This window comes from Mytilus trossulus, chromosome 7 (assembly GCF_036588685.1).
Source record: "Mytilus trossulus isolate FHL-02 chromosome 7, PNRI_Mtr1.1.1.hap1, whole genome shotgun sequence".
Lineage (NCBI taxonomy): Eukaryota > Metazoa > Mollusca > Bivalvia > Mytilida > Mytilidae > Mytilus > Mytilus trossulus.
Genome location: NC_086379.1, coordinates 82,886,909 through 82,899,813, shown reverse-complemented (window position 1 = coordinate 82,899,813; position 12,905 = coordinate 82,886,909). Strand labels below are relative to the sequence as shown.

General features: G+C 31.5%; 1 protein-coding gene across 2 annotated transcripts; it reads left to right on the top strand.

Moving 5' to 3' along the window:
* The first annotated feature begins 57 nt into the window (after positions 1–57).
* Positions 58–11,015, top strand: LOC134726003 (methyltransferase-like protein 22). 2 transcript variants are annotated; one of them, XM_063590354.1, is made up of 10 exons: positions 58–100; positions 1,459–1,560; positions 3,201–3,620; positions 4,264–4,304; positions 4,763–4,907; positions 5,857–5,973; positions 6,326–6,412; positions 6,710–6,809; positions 9,985–10,147; positions 10,720–11,015. In XM_063590354.1, the coding sequence occupies exons 2-10, from the start codon at positions 1,488–1,490 to the stop codon at positions 10,762–10,764; spliced, it is 1,191 nt and encodes a 396-aa protein (XP_063446424.1). In that variant the 5' UTR covers positions 58–100; positions 1,459–1,487; the 3' UTR covers positions 10,765–11,015. The 2 variants fall into 2 exon arrangements, with proteins under 2 accessions (XP_063446424.1, XP_063446423.1); XM_063590353.1 differs by lacking the exon at positions 58–100 and adding an exon at positions 107–230.
* The last annotated feature ends 1,890 nt before the right edge of the window (positions 11,016–12,905 follow it).

Below are 12,905 nucleotides of genomic sequence, written 5' to 3'. Positions count from 1 at the left end.
CGTCTTTAACGCCTGTTTAAAGCGCAAAATGATTCAGATGGAGAATATTAACTTTAGAAACAATCCGGATAGGAACGTAATTGTCAAGCGGAAAAACATTGTAAACAAATAATTTATAAACTACATGTCATGTAAGCATGTTCAACCAAAACAAAAAAAGGATGTGATGTAAGATCCCTTTCCAAGTTTACAGCATTTGAAGTAGATGATTTTAACACATGTGACTGCATGTGAGTGTAAAACAATTACTGTAAAGTAATTTATAATAATAATGATAATAATAATTTTAAATTCTTTATTTAACGAAGGTAACTCATTTAACATACAATTGTTAATCTCACACAAGGCCTGCACACATTTAAATGAATAATTGAAGACGAACTACATTTTCTTTTCAAATGTCCTGTGCTAAAAGATACTCGATCTCAACATCTATCTATTCAAAATTTTCAGTGGTTGAAGATTATAAATCCTAGTTATCACACACACAAAAATGTTATTTTCATCATCCAACTTTAATGACTGTCGTCAAGTACTTTTAGTAAAAAAAATAGCTATTCGAACACATCTTCTCTATTTTTGTGATTCATTAGATAGGTATTTCACTTGACCAATATTTTTCATCTTTTCATACTGTGATTTTTTTTTTATTTTAAAGTCAACCTGTAGCTTTGATAAATGAAAATGATAGAATTTATTAAGCGAGATGATACATCAAATATTCTTGCTTTGTACGTTTTAAAGACAAAATATACACCTCAAACACGGCCTAACATAAAAAGGTGCACTGGATTTTCTCTTTGCATTACAATTGTTACCCATTTTTCAGAATTTTTTATTGAGTCACATAATCGAAGGGCAGACACCAAAATTACTGATTTGTATAGATTGATATGTTCTCCGTCCGAGGTAAAAAAAAAATTAAATCTGAGGTTATGCATTTCTTACATTCAACTCGATAGATACCCATGTCGTCGACTTGATATCTAATTGTTCTGTATTATTATGTATTAAATAGATAAATTGAAAATTTATGCAAATAGTGGTTTTAAAATAAAACACTTCGTAATTAAGAAGAAAATGGCTGTTTTATTTTTATGTTTCTATAGTAAACATTACAGTAACAATGAGTAAGCTTTTATCGCCTTCTCTAACAAAGAGCTTCGATTCTTTTGTTCTATTTCAACTGGATTTACACCTGTGTAGGAAAGCCTGAAAGCAAAAATAAATATTATCCTTTCAAGAGGTCATAATTCATTGGACAAAATAGCTCAAAGTTTGACTGTAATGAAATATAATTTTAATTGGTAATAATATTTATATACTGTGGATTCATTATAATTCCTTGGATACCAATTTTCATGGATTTCGTGGGTACAGGTGTTTTGCCCCTAAATCATGTAAATAATAAAACTTTAAAAAAGCAGTGAAAACAACCAAGATTTGTTTATATTTTAGTAACCTGATGTGATCAATGAAGATTAATAATGCAGAAAGATGAGTTAGTACTTACAGATGTACATCTACAGGTCCAAAGTAACCAGTCAAAAGGCTACAATAGTAAGTTACTACTCTATATTTAATAGTTGAACATTTTAAAAATCTATGTTATCATTTGGTTATTGACAAAGATGACGGTATTGAATTGTACTTTTAATGTTCATCTGATGGCACAAAATTATCAGTCCAAAGATGACAGCAGTATACAAGTACTATTTATATGTGTCTATCTTTCACTTACAAGTATTTTCTTATTCAGCTGTATTACCATGATTACCTTTATATATATACTTATGATAGAAGCTTTGCTATTTTTTAATATATTAAAAAATAGCAAAGCTTCTATCATAAGTATATCATTGATCAAGATTGAACATCAGAATTTAAAAATGGTTATTTCTATATTAAGATTCCTTGCTTGTTTGTTCAATGCCTTGCACAAGTGTATCCATTTACCGTTTATAACAGCATGAGCAGTGATGTATGAAACCGTCTATGAAGTGCAGTCACTGATATTGATATTGATTATGAAATATATATATATAGGTGGATCATTTTTTGTCTCGCTTTGACAGAATCTAAAAGCGAGACATAGGTATGCTGTTTCAACTTTCAGGTGGTGGTAGCATCAACAATATATTAGCTAGTTTGTGATTAGGTCTAGTTTATGGTGAACCACAAGTGGTAGGTCAATCATATTTGGTATGCAGCTGTATAAGCATTGGCACATCTCATTTCCATGGAGATAATTTGGCTCTACCCCCTAAGTCATGGTCTATTGACTTTGAAAATTTTTGTAAGTTATATGTATTAGTTTGTTATTAGGTCAGTTCAAGGGGAACCATTAGTGGTAGGCCAATGTTAATTGGTATTAAGTTGTTTAAGCATTGGCACATCTCATTTCTATTCATAATATTTGGCCTTGACCCTCAGTCATAGTCTAATGACTTTGAAACCTATCTTAGTTTACATGTAATTAGTTTGTGATTTAAGATCAGTTTAAGATGAACTGCTAATTTAATGTTAAATCAGTGATATTTTGTATGAAAATTTGCCAGTATTGTTTCAACAGAGATTATATAGCCCCACTCCCTCTTCATGCTTCATTGACTTTTAAAACTTTTACATAGTTTACAAGTTAAGTTTCATATTTAGATTTGAAAACGACTTATAACATATATCAACAGTATTTGATATAAAGTTTTATTAGCATTGGCACATCTCATTTACCATGTTTACATGGAGATTGTTTAGCCATGTAACCCAGTCATGGTTCATTGGCTTTGAATGTTTGTATAACTTGTGTAAGATGTTACTGTTTTGCTATTTTGATTTCAACATTTGCATTATCAAAATTACAAAAAGGCGAGACATATCTCTGTGATCAATGGTGATAACAGTTTATTTACATATAGAGTTATCTCCCCTCATATGACAAAGTTGGAAAATTGATTTGAACCAAACGAAATTTGGTATTTGTTCAAACAATGCAAATAATGTAATAGATCAACAATTGTTTATTCAAATACACTTTCATTGTCAATCTGTCTAATTATTTGCTGATATAATCAAAAAAGCTAGATTGATTGGGTACAGCTATTTTACAATTTAAGATCATGGCTGTATACAGTCAATCGTCCTTTAACCTTAATTTTTTTTTTTAACCTGAACTCAACTCTATCACATTTATTTGAGTTTAGTTTCTAGATTTTACTATTCTGAAGATACAAATACAAAGAAAAAGAAACAGGTTAGTGCAAAAACAACTGGAGATGGAAATTTACATAGATCAAAACGTGTCAATGGTTCACTGAATGATATAACACAAGATAAACAGACTGACATAACAACTAAAGATGGAACAGAGGGAGATGAGAAAACAGAAGAGAAAGATAATACTGAAATGGACAGAGATATTGGAGGAATAGAAATGTATAAGGATGATAAATGTATTGGTGAAGTGAAGACAGATAAAGATGTTTGTGAAGTGAAGAAAACTAAAGATGTTTGTAAAGTGAAGAAAGATTTAGATGTTTGTAAAGTGAAGAAAGACTCAGATGGAGATGTTGAAGTACAAAGAAGAAAGAGAAAAATAGAAGATCTTTCTGTAATAACAATTGGTAAAAAAACATTTTAATGCAATTTTTGATATAAAAATTTAAAATGCTTTTTTTTTGTAAAATTTACTATGAAAAGGTAGAAAAACTTGTTATGTACTGCTATTTTTCATCTTAAATCATAACAAATGAAAATTTACAGAGTAAAGTCTTTAGAATGATTGATTGAAGTTTTGACTGATACATCCATTATGATATCAGAATACCTGAATTTGAGAATATAAATGCACTATTAAACCTGTTTGGAAGTCCTGTTAGTATTTGTTGTAAGATATAAATCCACTGATACCCAGCTAAAATTCATGCTTTTATATAAAACTACTTATTTGAAATAAATCTTAAACATTGCATTGCAATTATGAACATATATTAGTTCCACTTACCAGAAGTTCTACTAAAACTTTGTAAATTGTCAGTATTTTTACTGAATTTTTAATATTTGTGTACTTTAGATATTTTTTTGCAATATATTCATCAGAACCAATCTTATGAAGAAATCATAGAATTTTAAACATTTAGAGTGATAAAAAAATTTGGAGTATAATTCCTATTTTCATTATAATTTAACCTTTTCATTTAGAATTAGGAAAACGTCTGCATCATTACAAATTGTTATCGACTATATGATAGTCTCTTTCACTTTCAGCACATAAAATGGAAACCACTTTGGAGAATGTTGGGCAACAGGTGAAAATATACAAATTAAAGATAATTATAAGTTTGTTAATCAATTAGACAGCAACCCAAAAAACACCAATAACCAAAAGACTTTTGGAGGTTAACATTCAGTTATCAACAACAGAAAAGTATTTCAGATGGTCTAGAAAACAATTTCAGGGATTTACAAAAACATTTATAAGGACTGCTTCTTAATTATCTCCCCTTATCTAAGTTAAATAAATACCTATCTCAGCAGTTGTTTATATTTTAAAACACCCAACTAGTTGATATATTAATTATAGGGAAGTGAGTTTGATGAGACAGTAGCCCAAAAATGCTTAAATTAAAATAGAAAATCACATATATATCACATTTATGACATTCAATAATTGACAAGGACTGATTACAATCATAAGCTGTCAAATATTCATTATTTAAGAAACGGTTAGCTTTCATTTTGACAGCATTTTATTTTGTTCTTACAGATATGGTTAGCCAGCTTGTTGATGGCTGATTTCATTATTTCCCATAAAGAAGAGTTCCAAGGGAAGAGAATATTAGATCTAGGAGCTGGTGTTGGTCTAACTAGTGTTGTTGCTGCTATGTATGCTGATCATGTCATATCTACAGGTGAAATATATTGTAACTGGAAACAATTTTCATTGGTATTTGTTATTTTATTTTGCATCCCAATCTGAATATGAGAAAAGAAGTATTTGAATTTTAAGGATGTTGATCATGATTATATTTTGGTGCATATATAGTTCTTTGTATACCGGTACCAAAGCCCTTGTTGAAACATGTCACCACTTCTGATTGATATATATAGAAGGAGATGTGGGGTATACACCAATGAGACAAAACAACCCAATGATAAAAATAACCAAGACATCTAGAGGGCCATAAACAGTCTTCAACAATAATTAGATTTCTTTACACTACGGCAAGCTCCAAATCATGCCAAGTCTATAAACAATGTGAATAAGTCAAACAAATAAATGAAGACTTGGTAGTATCATAAATTTCTCCAATTTAGAAAGAAGAAAAAAGTAAAGTTTATGACACAAGAAAAACACCGATACGGTTCCTGACTTAGGCAGTCACATGTGGCAGGATTCAAGTTAATATCTGTAAACAGTGAAGGTCTTTTCCTAGAGGTTGTTTCATTGCTTAAGGTGGTACCCAACACTTTCACTAAAATTAATTTGGCTCGTTTAATTTTGATAAATTTTGTCGAAGTATTTTTTTTTTACCTTTAACAGAAATATACAAATTTCAAAAATTTTGAACCAACCATTTTCTCAGAAAAAATACACTAATTATATAGCAGTTTGACAAACACCAATTTTGATCATTGAGAAGCTTATATTCCCTTTTCAACACAACGTAATTAAAACGTTTAGCTGACTTTACAGAGTTATCTCCCTGTAGTGTTAGGTACCACCTTAAGTTATAAAAAGATGAGAATTTTTGGAGAAAAATGTGATTTTATTTGATTGATATTTATTTTCCTTCTAAAACACACATTGTAGAACATTTACAATACTTTACAGTCACCAATGTCAATTTATAATTCTAGATATAGGGAAGGACATTAAAGAACTAGCACAACACAACCTGGATCAAAACAATGTAAAAGATGTCACAAACTTTTCTGTGGAAGAATTTGATTGGTTTGAAAACAAATATTCTGCAGGTAAAAATTAAACTTTCATTATTCTAAATTCAAATAATTTGAATCTGAATGTGTTATTAAGAATATTAGAATAGTAAAGAAGGAATAATGTAAAAAAAAAAAAAGAAGAAAGATGGTTTTATGGTGAAGAATATTTTTAGCTTGAATGATGCAATTTTCTCTTTTTATTTTGTGAATAACAGACATTACCAGCGAAAAACAATAACCCTGGACCACTTTAATTTCCTCTCTGAATATACATGTATCAGGCCATATGAGATTTTATTATTTATTCATGATTTTTTTTGATTTTTTTTTTACGGAACAAAAAAAAATCAGACAAAAGAAAAGTATTTCTTATTGTCTATTTTAGAACAGAAAATTGATGAAGTAAAGTTACAGATGGACCATGAAGTAGAATGTGAAATTGATTCCTGTGACATTATAATATCAGCTGATGGTAAGATCTTTTATTTTAGATCAATGCAGAATTCTCATTTTTTGAAAGTGGGCATAATTCCATAAATAATTATACTATGTTATTAGATGTAAAAACTCATGAAAAAATTAAAAAATATATAAAATTATAATTTTTGTGTACAATACTTATATGATGGTGAATTACCAAAAAAAGTGAGGTCAATACAGTAAGCTTCTAAAGGATCATACTTGATTTTTTAATTTTTTAAAATGATTGCCTATTATCAAACATTATTAGATATCAAGCAGTAATTTTTTTCTACTATTTCGTTTTCAGTTATATATGATAACAACATTACAGACGCCTTATTTAGAACTGTTTATGGTCTTATGTTAAACACATCCATAAATACTTGGTACATTTCCACCGAAAAAAGGTAATTTTTGTTTTCAGTATTTTTGTTGTACCCTCACTTGTTTTTATTCATCTGGTGCTGTAAAATTGGTATTATTTTCACTTGGTCAATACCTTTCACTGGTGGACCATAATTTCTGGAGGATATCACTAGCCCAGCATTATAAAATTACAAACACTGTTTGATTGAACATGCCATAGCATATGCTGTACTAATAAACTATTATACTTGCATAATGGTCACAGAGAACATGATCATATTTTGCCTTTTTCACATTGCCAAGTTTTCAACTTTATTTTTTAGGCAGTTAAGCTGCCTTATGCGAGCACCCTGGATTTGTGTGCTACCCAATGAATGCTGAAATACGTGCCATTGTTATCATCCAGCTGGCTACTATATTATTTATAACTTATTGGACAGTTTTTTCATACTTTTCATTCTGGATTACAAAAAATATTACCATAAAAACCTTAAATGATAGTCGATTTTCCCAAAAGATTTGAAGTTCCACATAGGAAGTAGAGCACATTAGGAATCCTTATGTAGTTTATTATCCCCTGAGCTTTTGGCTAAGATGTCAAAGAACAAATGTATGAATTATTTAATCGCCGAAAATCTCTAAAGACAAGTAGTTAAGATTTCCCAAATTGCAAAACTCGTATGAATATTGTTTGTCGTCAATACGTAGTCAACTACGTATATATACGTCAGTAGTCTATTATATAAGTTCAACTGATAACGCTGTTGGCAGCAATTTTGAATTAGAAGACGAACTTTTTGTATCTGTTTGATTTGGACGCAGGGGTTCAAATTAGCGGTGGTCCATGGTCTGTGACCTTCTACTTTTGCAGTCGGACTTTCTACTTAATTACTAGCTACGCACGACGGACATTGAAAGAAAATTAAAAAAATAACTTAGTTGCAAACATTTTTACCAAAGTTTCCTAAAAAACGATCTCAAACTTATTTCATCATTACTATTCATGACAGAGATGTTCAATTTGTTCAAACGCCAGCTTTATACAGAAAATCGCCGATAAATAATGTGTAAATCCGAATAAAATCATATCTCACTTTCTGTCAAAAACAGCATTGTAAACAAAATGGCTGCCGCGAGATTACAATATCGGATTCGATTCCGGAAGCGGATAAGGGTAATCCTGGGTTTTGGGGCTATCAACCAAAAAAATCCAGACAGGTGACAAAATACATCTATGCAAAGTAAATAGATATAATCACTAGAATTGAAAACCAAAATTGTGTAAAAGAAAGAAAAAGCAGAAAATATTTTGTACACCAATTTTAATGTCAAAATCCAATACAAGTGACAGCTGTGAACAGTTTTAATATCTAACAATATATATGTTCCTGGAAACAGTATAATTTTTTTTTATCAGTGATAAATGTTGGTAATGCATGTTAAACGCTTTTCAAGTTAAACATATTACTGTAATTTCAAGGGTATTTTTTTCTTCTCAATTTTGATAGGTCAGTTAAAATAGCTGGAAATTTACACTTTACTACAGAGTTCGACTGGTAACGGGAAGAAGAAGATGGGACAATATAACAAATTATATGAAATATAGGTGGAGTTCGTGAGGCCACTCTACCCCTTTCTGTTTGAAAATTTATAACGGTCGAGATCCACAATCTTAAACAATATGTATTTATGTATGGGACAATATTACAAATCACAATAAATTATAAGGGGGTCCCTATGGTCACTGTATACCTTCATGTTTGAGAACTTGGAAAAATTCGAGATCATCACCCCTTAACCATATATACTCATGTATAAGACTATATAACAAATCAAATGAAATATAGGGGAAGTCCATATGTGGTCACCCTACCCCTCATGTGTAAGAACTTTGAAACAGTTGGGATCCCCAACTCTAAATTAAATGAAATATAGGGGGAGTAACTGCAGTCACCTGATTGAGAAATTGGAAACAGTCGAGATCCCCACCTTCAAATTAAAACATATATATTCATGTATGAGAACTTATCAAATGAAATATAGGAAGAGTCCTTAGGGTCACCCTACCCACTCCTGTTTGATAAATAAGAAACAGATGAGACCCCCACCCCTCAACCATATATATTCATGTATTGGACAATATAACAAATCAAATGAAATATAGGGGAAGTCACTGGGGTCCCCCACCCCTCCTGTTTGAAAAAAACTTGATAACGGTCAAGATCCCCACCCATAAACCATATATATTCATGTATGGGACAATATAAAAAATCAAAAGAAAAATAGGGGTAGTCCCTAGGGTCACCCCACACCCTCTTGTGTGTGTTTTGAGAACTTGTAAAAGATTGTGATACCAACGCCTAAACCATATTCATTCCTGTTTTTCATTTCAAAAAGATTGAATGACATACAAGGTCAATCTCATAGGCAACACATATGCATATCACTTTGCTAGACCTTAACACCTGTCATTTTATTCCAAACTTAGACATCATGGACTTGGGGTGAAGGTGGGAGTCATTTACATTTACTATGGACAGGTCAGTCAGACCTCATCATTGATCCCAGTAGTAGTAAACATTTGTCTGATTTGTGTCTCATAACTTTTGTACTGTAAAACACAAACTCAGTTTTCTTTCCAGAGAAGCAAGTCCATTCCTATTTTTACAAGCTCGTACTAAAGTCAACTTGAACTACTAACAGTCAACTAATACGAACAATTACGCTTAACTGAAAGAACTGCAATCATTGCAAATTTGTACCACTGCTGACTCATGAAAGACTCATGACCTTTAGTGGTCATGTGCTTTGCTATTGAAAACCGAGATAAAATATGAATTATTTGCCTTAATGTTTAATTCATTAAAATGAACATAAATGCACAATTATACTGTATATGAATGTCTTATGTTAGCTCTTTTAAATCTTTAAAAAAAAAGTTGAAGCAACATTGCCACAGTTTTCATAATTATGTTTGCCTTGGTTTTTGGTTAACTGCCTACAGTGCTTACAGCGCTTTGATTGTGAACCTTTGTTAAAATGTGAAAAAGTTGGCCTAAACAATTTCCTGTATTTCATACTGATGTGAAACTGGAGTTAGTATGGTATATTTGTTCAATCTCATTATTAATTGTGGTTCACTGTGTTATCGCTGATTTGTGATTTATCTGAACATTTTCTTTTCTTTATTGATTTGAGGTTATTGTTCTGTTTTAGATATGTTTTCACATTACAAGACTTAGACATAGCTTGTCCAGCTTACCAGCACTTCAGAGAATGTTTGACCCAGTTACATGACATGTCTGACCATGCTCAGTTTACCATATCATGTGAAGAAGAATTTCCACAATGTTTCAAGTATGACAGGACTAAAGAACTTGTAAGTTATATGTATAAGAAGATGTATTTTTTATGCTTTCACATTTCCCCCCAAGTGTTTTGGTATATACTCTATTTATATTACTATGCATGAGAAGCTTTGTCATGTAAGAGACAACTGAAATATCAATATTGGTCATGTTTTTTGTGGCTAGTATAATCCTTCCAACTTTGCTGGTAGAAATATAGTAATCAGTTTGTAACTCCATCAGTCCACCCTTGTGTTAAACTACTATTCCCATTTATACTATTGGTTATTTTGGTTATTTAACCTGCTGTTTTAACTTGAATAGTAGTTTTACCCATACAAATGTTTGTTGCATATAAGAATAGATTTTACAGATAGAAGGTTAAGGTCACAGATATTTTTTTACATTACAGGTCCTAGATTCATGTTTGTAAATCATGTCCATTTCATTTATTTTGAGTAATGCATAGAGTTCAAGATTGTTCTTATTAGTTGGTAACCAAAACTACGATTTGTGTTTTTATCCTAAGGGTGTAATGAAATAGCTTTGTAGGATAATGATAGATTATGAATTTACAGTTTTATGTCGTTATTTACTTTTTCAGGAGCTTTGGAAAGTTACAATACTTAGAAATAGTACTACAAAATGATCCATTACCCATTACCTGTCTATATAGGAGAAAGGAAAGCTGTACCAAGTTGATTATCAGTACAAATTGAGTCTGCTAACAAACATATAACTACCAAAGAGACACAAAGTGCTATGATTAAATTTGAGTTATGGGACTGGTTACCAATGGAGAGAAAATACTATGAGTAAAATAAAGTGGTGTTATAAATGACAATCAATATTAGCATTGAGCAAGCAGGACCTACAGAAGTGACGGAAGATAAATATTTTGTGAAAAGAAACAGAACACACAGTAAACTATTTCTTTTGGAAAGAAAGAATGAAAGTATCTGAGAATACTTTGTTAAACTATAAAGACTTTATAAAACATGTATGCTGTTTTAAATACAATGTTACATCTGTACTGTATTATATAAATTTTGAAAATAAACAGATAAGTGTAAATTTAAGTATTGCACAGGTGAATTTTGCCAGAAGGATCTTAATGCTAGGTTTGGTTCTTAGATATAAGAAGATGTGGTATGACTGCCAATGAGGCATGCCAATGAGGCAACTTTCCATCCAAGTCACAATTTGTAAAAGTAAATCATTATAGGTCAAAGTATGGTCTTCAACACAGAGCATTGGCTCAAACTAAACAGAAAGTTATTAAGGCCCCCGAAAACTGGACTAATGTAAAATCATTCAAACGGAAAAACCAACAGTCTGTTCTATATAAACTAGAGGCTCTCAAGAGCCTGTATTGCTCACCTGATTCTACTTGGGTTTTTGAAAATCATATAAAAATATATAAAATTTGGCTAAAAGTAACAACACAACCTCAAAAGGAAAGGAACATTCAGGCTATGTTTGATTTCATTCAATTCAGTGGTTCTCTAGAAGAAAACTTTTGTATGCATTGCCCATAGGGTCCTATTTTAAACTAAGTCCCCCCACTGGCGGCCATCTTGGATGATGGATTGGCTACAAAGTAACAACACTTGGTCATCACCTCAAAAAGATGCCATGTCTGGTGTCATTCCATTCAGTGGTTCACTAAAAGAAGACATTTGTATGTATTTCCCATAGGATCCTATGTTAAACTAAGTCCCCTACTGGCAGCCATCATGGATGATGGATCGGCTACAAAGTAACAACACTTGGTCAGCACCTCATAAGGAACATTCATGCTATGTTTTGTTTTATTCCATTCAGTGGTTCTCTAAAAGAAGTCATTTGTATGCATTTACCGTAGGGTCCTATGTTAAACTAAGTCCCCCTGCTGGCGGCCATCTTGGATGTTGGATCGGCTACAAAGTAACAACACTTGGTCAGCACCTCATAAGGAACATTCGTGCCATGTTTGGTTTCATTCCATTCCGTGGTTTTCTAAAAGACGTCATTTGTATGCATTTCCGATAGAGTCCTTTGTTAAACTAAATTCCCCGCTGGCGCCCATCTTCGATGATGGATCGGCTACAAAGTAACAACACTTGGCCAGCACATCATAAGGAACATTCATGCCATGTTTTGTTTCATTCCATTCAGTGGTTCTCTAGAAGAAGTTCAAAATGTAAAAAGTTAACGACGACAACGACCACGGACGACGGAAGCCAAGTGGTGAGAAAAGCTCACTTGGCCCTTCGGTCCAGCTGAGCTAAAAAGGAGAAATACTTATGAACCATATTAAAAATGACAACCATTGAACAACAGGTTCCTGAAAATGGGAAAAAACAATGGTTACTAAAGATAACAATGATTTTACATTTGGTTAATTGGGACCTTAAATTATCACCACTAGATTATGAAATTAATAGTAAATTTTTATAAATTGTTTTACATTTCATCATGCCTGTAACGTTTTGAAAGATTTGACCTAACAGAAACAATGGTGATCTCTGGAAGTTATGAAGCCATAGATATTCAGTTATTTCATTGTCCTTTATACAATGGTAGGTATAATGCTTGTTAACCTCTGTATTTCAAATACTAGGTCTTTCAAGTCCATGAAATGCATTTTTGAAATGTCTAGGACATAGCATTTATTTGATATTTTGTATGAAAAAAACAGCTGAATGAGAAACTTTTGTTAAGGATCGTTCATTCATTTTTCATCCTATATTGGTTGAAAAGAAAACAAGTTTGGAAAATATGATCTCCAATAGAGCTGTATCTATATAT